We start from the raw sequence: 12506 nt of genomic DNA, 5'->3' as shown, positions 1-12506 counted from the left end.
TTTTATGATTCCCATGGTGGGATCTGACCACGTTTGACTTACTCGTACATGGTTGGGTGGTGCAGTTTCTTTCGAGCGATCCTACCTCCAACACTTATCCAGCGCTTATTAGTTTAATTATAGTAAGTGTTGCATTTCATCTGTATCCTTTCAAACGTTTAAATGTTTCTTTTGATCAATTTTGAGTGAAAAATCAATGATGCTAATAATTTAATTAAGTTTGATGAACTTAACATTTCAATTGGTCCATTTAGTTCTATTTAAAAATTTTTAATAATTAGTTATCAAAACTTCTTTATACATAAATTTTTCAATGGTTTTGTAACATAATTATTTTTCTAATTTAAAATCGACGAAAGTCAAGAAGAGGTGGAGGAAGAATGAGCTTGACTATGAGGAACACAGCGACAGCCATTATCCTGGCTTCCTCAGTGTTTTTCGTTTATGGCCTCCCCGATGGTGCACCCGTGGACACCTGCGTGAAACCATCAAGACCCAACGAACCCCATCACGGGACAGCGAGATCACGTCCCGTTGAAACGAGCCCTTACTCCTTCACAGCATCATCGTCTCAATATGGTCCTGGCTCGCAAATCACCGGTATGTTTATTGAATTATTTTTTAACAGTGTTATACTTAACACTTTGAGTGGTACAGTAGAGAAGGCAGGGTAATATGTAGTCAGACACCTTATAATTACTCAGTATACGATCATTTTATTTTTCAAATTAATATTTCCACTTGATACCAGAATCGAATTAAGATTTCTTTCATAGCTCCAGGGCCCAGAATTATGAAACTTCCTGGGATCCTCTTGGTTCAAAAATTGAAATTTAGTTTAAATGGAATTAAATAATTGTAACGAAAAAGGGCAATAGTAAAAAAGTTCATTCAATATTTTTTGACATAGTAAATGGAAGGCTTGCAAGGGAGCCCGGAGTTATAGCCCCCTTAATCCGGTGCTACTCGACACCTTATGTAAATAGTGTAATTTTAAAAATGAATTATCCATATTTATAATAATTAAAGTTAGATCTAAAGTTGATTAAAAGTTAAAAGTATTTAGAGAATATAGATGGTGCCTTGAAAATCCAGTTTCTAATGGTTCATTTTCATTGCAACAATTGAAGGAAACACAAAGGAAAATGTCGTGCGAATAGAATGCATTAGCAAACATTAAGTGAAAACTGATTACAGGGAACAGATTACACAATTTTTTCTCACAAAGCATCCTAGCACGTTCTCTTGCAACACTGGCTATCAACAATCGTAAATCTCGTTGACTTTTCCGATCTTGCAACTTTTCTTCGCGATAAAAAGAATGTGTGGTAATGTAATCTGTGCTCATAACTCATTTGAAATAACGTTGATCATCTTGGCTATTACGAGAAGGGAGTAATGGCAGAGTCACCTTTATTACATACATGTGCTTCTCTCATTTTCTATTCTTATAAATATCCTTTTCTACTTTTAAAGCGTAGGCTATTCTGCAAAATATTCTCAAACTTGTGAGTTTGCAATATAAAGTTTAATTAACATATTAATTGCCACGATGGTCATCGATGATCAATTTAATTAAGTACTAATTTAATTAAGTATTCCTTGTTTAATAACATTCGAGCCGCCCATTTGCCAAATCGATTAAATAAAAAAAAGAAGATGAAATTGATTTGAAATTAAATTAAAGTTGGGACTCTCTCCATGGTCCGCCGTCCAAGGGTAATGATACTTAGTTTCATATTTAAAGAAATTCATTCAAAAAGTGGGAGTTAATTACTTTGGCCTGTGAACGGCTCGTTCCTTACATATTTTATTGCGAATTAACGATATAGGTAGACGAAGAACTATAAAGTCAGGAATGGATCGAAGCGAGAGGAGCTGAACAATCGATCCAATCAGCGAGGAACTTGAAACGCGTCTAAAACGCCTAACAATCGTGCATTCTGCGGTTCGCGGTTCGGCCTGCATGTTCAATCATCGGAATAATAGCGTCCGGTCAAAATTGTCGATGAAAAGAAAAAAAAGAAAGTCGTTCCTGACACACCGGCCTCCACGAAATTACGTGTCCAAAATTCATGTTATTCATGAAGTTTGTTATCGCGTTATATTGAGCTCGCGCGAGACTCGTGTTTGCGTAAACTCGGCCGATCAACCATTTGCTCTAACTAAAATGTCAGCTTAGCGATTCACTAACCGGTCTATCTATATTCTATAATGTCCATCGAGATGAAGCAATGAAAGACCACTCGTGGGATTCTTATTCGAACATAAGTATTGAAAGACTTTTAAGAGGAAAGTCATACCGGTCATCTGCGGTTGAATTTAACAAATGCGATTCAAGGAATTTTCTTTAGATATTTTATTATAATTTGTGGCGAGTATTTTTGTGCGAATGATAGCAAGTAAAAAGTCTGCAAGAAAAAAAGAATTGCTCCTTTGGGTCAAACAACTTTTTCGTATCTCATTTAGGACAAAACTATGTGTAAACGATGTTGCACAATCGATTAGCTCGATGTGTAAATATGTAGCAGAATAAATTCCACGTTCTGGTTTTTCATTCACTTAACAAACTCGTTTCAAAAAGACAGATATGCGACAGCCCAACATGTCTGCTAATCGCATTCCAACATCAAGTAATTCGCCTACATATTGTGTACTGTTGCATTTGCACATTTTATGCACTTTGAATGCACTTTGATGTTTTTCATCTGATATCACGATTAAGACATTGATTGCTAGTTTAATTTAATCAAATATGATTTATAAGATAATTTGATAGTAATTAGTCTTCTATTTTATGTTAGATACTCGAATATTAAAATTCGAAATTTTATGCTTTCATCAGACATAGAAGCACGCTTAGCTACCTGACCACCCTAATTTTGTTCCTTTGTCGCTTTTATATATAATAACGCGTATCGATCAAAAGAGAAAAGAAAAAAGGTGTACGGTCAGAGTAGAGAATTACTGTGTCGATGAAAAGGAAAAAGCACAAAGAGTTCGGAGCACGAGTGAACGAACCCTGATTGCAATTTCGATGGATGCTTGAAAAACTTGTTCCGCTTGTAGAAACGTCTGTTTCGTTTACGAGTTTTTCGAGTAACTTCGAATTCTGCGATCACACGGTCAGATGTTGGTAAAATCCATTGCGAAATAAATTTCGTTTCATTTCTAAAATTATCCAATAAGAGATTTCTTATCCATTGCTTAATACATTTGAAGAAAAAATTAGTCAGTTTATCACTACTAAAGAAATAAAAGAAATTGACCGTGACATAACGCAATAAAACAACCCTGACCGTGAACTACTTTAGTTTAAAGGACGTTAACTCACGTCCTTAATAATTCATAATGAATCGCTTAGAATCTTTCCATGCCTTCTCAACATTACTATAGAAAAAAGAAGTAGGAGAAATCAGTAGGAGAAATCGTTCGAAAGGGGTGATTCTCATCTGAATGGAAATACAGGTAGCTGGAGAAGCAATGAATGTTCCTCTTATCAGGAGTGTACTTCACGGTGATTAATCTACAACTAACTTGTCCTTCCTCAATCACTTGGAACATTCGTCGCCAGGACAATTAGAGTGAAATAGGGAAGGACGAGGAAGACGATGAATAACGCGAATTCCAGCATCCTATGTGTACTTAAATATGTAAAACGTGATCTAAATTTGAAAAATTTATATTTGAATGTATCTCGTTGATTTAAACAAATTTTATTTAATTTTTGATACAGCGAATTTTGATATAGGGGGACCTTGGTTTATTCATGAAATTTTTACTGAAGATTCGGTTTTTCAGTTAACCCTTTTGTTTTTCAGTGACTATCAGTGGCGCACCGTTCAAAGGATTCTTCATTCAGGGACGCGATCCCGATACAAACAGCTGGATTGGTTCCTGGGCTCAGACCGAGAACACTAACACCCACCCCGAATGCAGTGCAGTGACACATGCTGATCCCGAGGTGAAACAACACGCGACGCTTATTTGGAATGCACCGCCGAATGCACGAGGACGAGTATATTTCACGTGAGTAAAGATTTACTTCTTAGGAAGGAGATAGAGGTGTCTATTTGTTATTTGAAATTCAATAAGAACTTGGAGAATGTGAATTTCATGAAAGTATTCGCTTTAGTACCAGCGAACGAACGACATTATTTATTTTACTTTATGATTAAGAAATATTCGTGAAATAGCAAAGACGTTTATTACATTCGCAGCTAAGCTACAGAGTAAAAGGAATAATCACAGACAAGCCCGAGTTGGAATAGTAATTACTAACCACACCCACAGGCTAATAACACACTGGGAAAGTGGATACTGTGGGCGAAAAGTCCACCTTTGTTCAAATTAAATGTAAATATTTGAACTTACACAGGAAAAAGTGTCCATTATCTAATCAATTAAAATCAAACATAACAGTCAGTAAATATTACTATATTTTCTAATTACTTAACCCTTGAAAATATAGAAAATTAAATTAATATGAAATACGAAATTAAATTAAAATTAGGGCTCTCTTCATGGTCCGCAGTTCGAGAGTTGATACCATAATTTTCAAACAGATCTTATTCATAAATTTATTTAAAAAAAACCTTTTCTCGTTATAATAAAAAAACACAAAAGAAACATGTAAACCTCGACATAAAATTATCAAATTAATTAATTTTACCAATAATCATTTGTCTCTCGAAGATTAAACGATTTTCTGCGATTCATGGTCGTTTAGAATAGAAAACACGCGTGTATCTAATTTCCCCGGGAACATTGCGTTACACGACAAGTTGCAACGAGGACGAAGGATTTCCCACTTCGACAGAGGATAACGCAATAAGACTAATTGTACATCGTTAGCCGGTGGAAATAATCATTTCCGCCGGTCGATTGCCCGCGAATGAACCCGTACACGCCAGGCTTGCTAATAAGCCATCGAATTTCCCGGGTACATTAGATGCCAGAAAGTTCACATACGAGGTTGAAAAGGATCGGATGAATTGCTCGGGCTCGGTGCATCCTCGTTGAATCGTTTTTGAACCAACCAACTTTTTTTCTACCACCGCGGAAAAGGTTACTCGTTTCGTATCTGTGTCATGTCCTTTTTTTTCTGTTTTTGTTTTAAACAACTGGCATGTATAGTCGGTCCAATGAGACGAGTTACTTATTGTTAGTATATGTTTACAAATTCATGCGCTTGACGCATGGTCGGAGCCCAGTTGTTTCCAGTTCTTCAGACACTTCGATCGAGGTATACTGTGAGTCGTGCCTGCTTCGAGCAGGTGAATTTGTACGTATTTACTGTCTCATTTAAAATATAAATTACGTTATATAACGCAAATTTTTGGTAGATTGTTCTTTTTTTGCGCAAATCAACATTCTCTCCGGGGAATAGAATTGCATTAACGAAGCCACTTTTTCAGAAAATTATTATTCATTAAAATAGTCTAATTCGTTAATCTTCTTAATTGCAGTGGAACCATTTTGAAGGAGTACGCAGAGTTCTGGTCCAACCTGGTAGCTACGACGGGTCACTGAAGATATTCCCTAAATTGTTGCGAATTGTCAACAATCTGCGAACATTGTGATTTACGAGTGGGCAAGAGAAAATTATAGTATCTCCATGTAAAGTATTTTATCTATTTTTTATAGTATGAAATATAGAAAGGTAAATGTAGAAAATATACAATTTTTATTCTCGATGCAACGTCGAATTATAAGCTTCCGTGAGATATTAATGATCAAAGACTAATTGCGTTTTTATCGATCAACGCGAGGAACTTTCTATTTTCATTGTCAGACAACCAGCTTGATTATGCCATTAAGCAAACGTCTTTGACCTGTCAGATGCAGTTGCGTAATGTCCGAGTGATCGTCGGGCGTTAAACGCCTGGTGGGTGTAGTTTATAACCCACTCAGGTTAGTTTGTTTCGCCCAAAATCGAAACTCTTTGCGCTGACGAAGAGTTCGGTCACGGTCCGTTCACAATCCGCTCACGGTCCGTTATCGGTTCGCTATCGGTCCGGTAAAATATAATACAATGTAAATCTATGAATATTTTCATACTACGCGTAACGTTTCAGCTCCAAATATCTCGGTCCGATTCCGATCAATCACGAACAATATTTTCCTGGAACATTTTTCGTGTTGCAAAGTGTAGGTTTTCGGGGCCTGGAAATCGTAAGTTTTCGAGCTCAGGTACCGAAAACAATTTCCTTTTTGCGCGGAACCTTTCCTGGCTTTCTTCGGGTCTTCCGTACCCGATTCAATGATTGGCAAACCATGAGAAGGTAATTTCCCCTTGCCCAACGCCAGGGGGGTGGTGGCTACTGGGCAGTGGATTTATTTATTTTATTTAAGATCGGCCGGTATAAGCAGAAGCTTGGGAACGGCAGAGCAGGTTTGAAACCCCACAAGCCTCAAATTACACAATAACCTGTCCGATTGATCGATTGTACATGACGACCTGTTCGGTTTCTCTTAATAATCCGCTTTGCCTTAAGCTACTTTACAGGTGTGTAATCGCGCGAGAAGTAGTGGATAACTTTAAAGAAATAGCTCGTTTGGGATTTAACACTTTCGTTTTAACACTTTGTATATTTTAGAAAGAAACGCAAAGAAAATTAATTGAAGGAAAATATTAATTATGATCGCTATCAATTTCTTTGATACAAAATTGGAAATATTTAATTATTAATTAGCACGAATATTAATGAAAATCTTTCAAATATTAATAATCTTAATAAGAATTTTTACCAACACTTATTCATGAAATTTTATAAAATTTCAGAATTTGTTATGCTGAATCATGCGAATACAATTGAATGTCCACCAGCATCACTTTCCATTCAACAAATTCTCAAAATCTATTATTAAGAAGAATTCACCAAAAAAGTATTGATATAGGTGAAAGCTGTGCCTTGAACATGCTATTTATCAAGTCGACAAATTTTCCAGTTTATCATATTGAGGAGAAATTGATCTGAAGCAATTCTAATAAATGATCGGTTCGTGTTTAGAAGTTCAATGTTCAGGAAAACGATTTGTCAGATATACTTCAAAGATTTTCATCAAATCACCTAAAAGTAACACGAAACCCGATAAAAATCAATATTTCTATTCAATGAACTTCCATATGTTATCAGATATAAGAAAAATTGATATCTAAGAAGAAATAATGATTTTTAATCAATTGAATTTTATTTTAATACAGATTGATCACCACGAAGGAAGTTGATAAAAGAGATACTTTTAATGGTCATCATTTATCAAATCAAAGTCCTTCAATTCTTTGCACCGTCGGGAAATCGATCCGACCTTATCTTAGCAAACAGTTTCGTCTCGCGAAAAGTCTGAACCTTTGACAGAATGATTTGCAACAGATGCTATCCTGTTTCAGGCTTCTCCTTGAAACTTGCACAACACTCAGTCCCGAAGGACTCGTGGAAATGAAGTGTTTCAACGTTTCCTTAAGCAAGATCCGCGTTACGAACGATACATTAGAAATGGTGGAAAAGTTGGCGGTAAAAGTGTTCGCTTTTCGAAAAGTTTCTTCAAAATTACCCAGAGGGATCACCGCGAGAAGTTTTGAACAAAGTATGGATGGAACCTGGCAAGATTGCCACTGAGATAGGAAAGTAGACAATATTCCTTGATATTAAAAAAATAAATAGTAAAATATTGTAAATAATAATCCCTCTGTTTAACACGTTGAATGCCACGGGGATTACAGGTGACTTTTGAGAAATTAAATAATTATTAATCATTAAAAACTCTAGGTGCTAAATGATAAGAATATTAATTTTTAAGTCGATTCTTTTCAGTTTTGATATTTTAATAATATTAACAGCAAATTATACATAGAAAACAGTAGAAAAATATTATTTTATAACAATATTGCTATTATATTAATAATGTAAGGTAGTAAATTGAAAACCTCACATTTGAAATTAATTATTCCTATTCTTATCATTTTCACTGTAGCAATCAACGTGTTAATAATACTAAAATTGTACTATATCCTCTTTTTTTATTTAACTAAACAAGTATTGAATTCTCTGTGAAAAACTTAAGAAACACTTTTTGCGTAAGTGTAACACGTTTACTGTAATGGAAACCGTTTTACCCAACTTGCTCTTCAAGTGTTCACGCTGAGACAAGTTGGCTGATACGGACAAAAGATGGTTGCCACACGTATCCATAGAGGGTTTAGCCGTTTCTTCACCGGACACCGTTAATGGAACTCAGCACGCTTTTACGCGAATAGAAGGATTGAGAGACACAATGTTACGCAAGACCAGTTGGTCGGTAAAAGTGGGTCGTTCTCATAAGGGAGGCTTGATAACTTTAAAACCGATCTTGTCGATACTTTGCAATTCTATTTTCGACGTTTGACTCGAAATTTCGATGGAACTCGTATCACCTAATACAGAAACCCTTCTATTCCATTACTAACGTCAAGTTGTACAACTACGCAATTTATGATTCAATATTCGTTAAGCTTTTCACAGATATTAGCTACAGTAATTGACTATAAAAGTTGATAAGAAAATATATCCGAGGATAATAACGAGATTATCTTTTATGAACGTTGATAAAAACTGTGATTCTCATCTTTTATCGCAGACTTCAACTGACACGTTTGATCGACTTATCTTCGCTGTGTCTCCGATGGGATCGAATAATGATCGATTCGTACCAAAAATCGACAGCAATCAGAATAGTAAAACGTATTGCAGATAAAAATTTGAAAGGTCAGTAAAAATGTGTCCAAAAAAAAAAACATCCCCTATCTACCCTACAAATTTTTAAAATATTTCTACTGTCCGTAGAAATATATATTTTTTTTAATAATATCGTTATAACATTTGGAGAATATTCTAGATAAGAAAAATAAATTTTCATCCCCGCCGCATAGTCTGCGAAGGATTGACCGAGTCTGACCGCGTCTCGTTGAAACCGCGGTCGGATGGTTGGCAGGGCAGGGGGGTTCGATCGTTTCCGTATCGTATGCGCCGCCTCGACCCCCTTCCGTGAACGACTCGGTTGACGACGACCTGTTCCTCGCCTGGGATCATGCATATTTACGTTGCGGCGTAGAACATCGACGGCTTGCTGTTTCGTCGAGGAATGACTCAGAGGCTCTGCACCCCTGCGACGTTCGCAGGGCGAAGGTGGACGCGGTAAGGGGTGCGAAACGTGCTGGTTCTCGCGTGCATTGCGCAGGACGCCGGCGCCCTGGCGTCGTTGCCACCCCCTTCCTCTCCCCGACCGACTCGGTCGTTGTTTGCTGGCTTCACATCGCGAACGACCGCGTACACACAGCATCGCGAAGCTGCTGGTTACGTTTCCTTCCACGTTTTCCGCACGTCTATTTTATTTCACGCGATAAAACGAAAGTAACATCCCTCTGGCGTCTGATCGAACCAGTGAATCGTTGTTGCGTAGTAAAAATTTCATCAGTTCGATGAAGTAGCAGTGAACTGTTTCCTATGAACCTGTCGTTCAACGGGTGAGAGAGTGGGGTGGTGGTTGCGGTAAAACGTTTCGCCGTGTCTACGGACCTTATCTTTTTCTACTTCTTCTTTTTCTCTGTCTCGTTTTTTGTTCGTGGGCATATCTCGAACCGGTGCAGAAGAGGCACGGGGATCAGAAGAGGAGGAGGATAAAATCGAGGGTGCTCGTGATTCCTCCGGTTGGTCTGCGTGAACGGTGACGAGGAACGTGCGGAAGTATGCGCGTGCTATCGATCACGGGGGCTGATCGCGCGGATATGTGATACCGGAAGTAGGTACGGCAGGCTTGACCTGCGTAGGTCAGGTGCTCGAAGGGTGCGTATGCGTATATTGGGCTGAGCAACGACAGGAACGAAGGGTGCGCGAGAGGAGCCGCGTGTCAGGGCCAGTCGTGAAGATGCACGCCACCGACGCCGTCGCCGCGACGGCGTCCTTGCCGTCATCCACGTCGTCCATCGGCTTCAGGAAATCGAACTTGGCTGCCAGGCTAGTCTGCACCGTCCTCGTGTCCTGTTGGATCGTACAGGATCAGCTGGCCCTCGGGATGTCCGAACCACCGGAGGTCACCACGATCGAGGGTAAGCCTTCTAGCTCGGTTTCTTTTCCATGTGTTTCCGGTCAGCTTCGTGACGGAACTCGATGGAACTTTCGGACCATCAGATAAGTCAATTTTAACGAAACTTTGTTGAAGTTTGGGTAGGAGCTTTGGAAACATTTTAAGCTGAAAATAAGTTGAATTTAATAGTATCGCTGAATATCGAGATATCCAGTGAATTTGTGAATATTAAGAATGAAATGGAGGTTGAAAGTTTAATAATTAAATTGAGGATATTCGAGCAAATATTATCTTTCTCCGCAGTCCATTAATAATGGAAAGTTTTTATCAAAGTGGAAGATAATTTCATTTTAAAAGTAAATTAAGGCCAGAGTAATAATTTCTTATTTTTTAATAAGATAAATTGCAACGTTGAAATATCATGGTTCGTCCATTATTCAAACATTTAAATTGTTATTACTGACGCAAGCAACCATAAGAAAAAGTAGGTGAAAGTCTTCATAAAAGCAGTTCAATTCCACTTTATCGTTGAACGTTTTCATCTTCGAGTTAACAAAACGTCTATTTATCATTTAAATAGAGCAGAGTTTGTATCGACCGTCTTCGGTTTGCATTTCTCAAACAAATATTATTGCACTATCAAACGGGAGACGACGTGTCGATCGATGTCAAGATACTCCGCATTTTTAAGCCTTTACACGGAGCAGCAGAACACGTATGCTTGACGGGCGTACAATAAGCCCTTTTCGCACGACCGAACATGGCTATTTATTTACAACCGACCCATATACATTTTAGAGCTTTCAAATGGTGTCGCTGATCCGATAATCCTTAATGCGCCTTGCTAAAGCCCAATTGATTATGGCTGAAACGATGCTTCTGTTGGCAATCAAAATGATATTATAGATATCTCTTTACAAGGATCGTTTGTTCATCGAAATCATGAAAATTTAATTCCCAATTTTCTTGAAATTTGGAAAATGGTAATTGAAATTTTAATAGTTTGGCTACCACGTGTTAGAAAAATATTGTTATAAATATTAGTTAAAGATAAAAATTCCCTTAGTAAAGTCTCTTAAATTAATTGGTAGTAGATAAAATTGAATTTTCAATTTATAATAAAATGATTAAAATCAGTGTCTAATTGAGATCATAAAAGTGAAGTGTCTATTTCTCTATCAAAATGTTTTCCCAGTTTCTTTTAAGGATAAATGTCAACCACCAGACCTTTCCAGGACATTGTAAACGGAGCTTAATGCCTTTTCAGATTTGTAACTTCAATCATTCATCCAAGAGGCTCGGTTTATTTCTCTTCCTGCCCCTTCGCTTTGTGCTCTCATTTACGTCCTTATTTCCTGGCGAATAAGCTCGTGTTTCCTCTTTCCAATCGTTAAATCCAAGCGAATTGCCCCGGCAATATCTCAGCGTTCCCTGAATTCCTTCAGGATTCGACGATCTCGCGTTAATCTCTTAATTCCATCGTGCCACGGATACGGTTGGCACATTTTAAACGGAAATTTATTATGACCATTTCCGGCCTCTGTCGTCGCTGAATTGATAATCCGTCCGCTAGCCGATTCCTTTAGAAAAACAGCTCGTATACTTTTGCCTTTTGTCCGCAGTTTCTATCGCGACTCATTGGTATCCTTTTTCCTTTTGTTACTTCGATAACAGAATCACTCAGCGTTACTTAGTTATTCACAAAGCAGTGCTTCTGATCAAATTATAGATCCTTATTGAAGGAAGATAATAATTTTTTCAATACTTCGTTATATGAAATTGGAGATAGATTCTCAATTCAAATGAATTACCATTATTTAACTATTATCGTAGAATAGGGCACTGTAATAATTCACAAGTACTTAAGGGAAAAATTGACCCACTAAACCTTTATGTCATTTTAATTATTATCTCTAAAATAAGTTTCTTGTGGAAATTGGTTTTATGGTTACTCTAAAGCTTTTCATTAACACATTAAAGGCCATAAGGGTCGCCTCAAATTACTCATGCTTGAATAATTAAAAGAAAACAATAGAAAATCATTATTTTAAATAATATTGCTATCGTGCAAATAATATAAAATAGCAAATAGAAAGTTTGAAATTTGAAATTTGAAAATTAATTATTCTTCTTCTTAATATAATTAGAGCTTCAATACGTCCCTCAACAAATGTCCATTTTCACTTGTGCCATTCAATGTGTTAATGGTTAGGCTGTGGAAGTTTAATTATCACATTCCAAAGCATGATTACAATAGTCTCGAAAGACTATAAAAACATTTTTAAAGAAAAAAGTGATGGCATACGTTGGTCCTCGTTCCACCGAATGACTCTGTTTACTGCACCAATCTCAAATGCTAAGGAGTTTATATCGATCGTCGAACGAGAAACACTTCGCCTCTGCAACTGTTATCCTTCTTTTCCTTTTTTCGCGACGGACTA

The 12506-nt window shown here is 37.2% G+C and overlaps 2 protein-coding genes across 5 annotated transcripts in view; both read left to right on the top strand.

Annotated features, from left to right (window-relative positions):
* LOC114877808 (ferric-chelate reductase 1) lies at positions 1-5613 on the top strand. The gene is made up of 4 exons (XM_029190865.2): positions 1-122; positions 360-600; positions 3822-4029; positions 5469-5613. The coding sequence occupies exons 2-4, from the start codon at positions 381-383 to the stop codon at positions 5530-5532; spliced, it is 492 nt and encodes a 163-aa protein (XP_029046698.1). The 5' UTR covers positions 1-122; positions 360-380; the 3' UTR covers positions 5533-5613.
* Positions 5614-9097: 3484 nt separating this feature from the next.
* Positions 9098-12506, top strand: part of LOC114877806 — a 29662-nt gene continuing 26253 nt past the window's right edge. For 2 of the 4 annotated variants that reach the window (XR_003789633.2, XM_029190863.2), the window contains exon 1: positions 9271-10087. Coding sequence is in view for 3 of the 4 variants with exons in the window: in XM_029190863.2 (XP_029046696.1) it covers positions 9907-10087 (181 nt within the window). In the remaining variant the exon portion in view is untranslated. Of the gene's footprint in view, positions 9177-9270; positions 10088-12506 lie in introns of those variants that run through there. The other 2 variants (XM_029190862.2, XM_029190861.2) reach the window with 2 other exon arrangements.

Source organism: Osmia bicornis, chromosome 3 (genome assembly GCF_907164935.1).
Source record: "Osmia bicornis bicornis chromosome 3, iOsmBic2.1, whole genome shotgun sequence".
NCBI lineage: Eukaryota > Metazoa > Arthropoda > Insecta > Hymenoptera > Megachilidae > Osmia > Osmia bicornis.
Note: the sequence above shows the minus strand (reverse complement) of the source record. Positions and strands in the feature narration are given on the sequence as shown.

Coding starts and splice junctions, on each gene's coding strand:
- LOC114877808 (XM_029190865.2), top strand. CDS start 381: ATGAGCTTGACTATGAGGAACACAGCGACAGCCATTATCCTGGCTTCC. Junction 601..3,821: donor TCCTGGCTCGCAAATCACCG/GTATGTTTATTG, acceptor TTTGTTTTTCAG/TGACTATCAGTGGCGCACCG. Junction 4,030..5,468: donor CGAGGACGAGTATATTTCAC/GTGAGTAAAGAT, acceptor TCTTAATTGCAG/TGGAACCATTTTGAAGGAGT.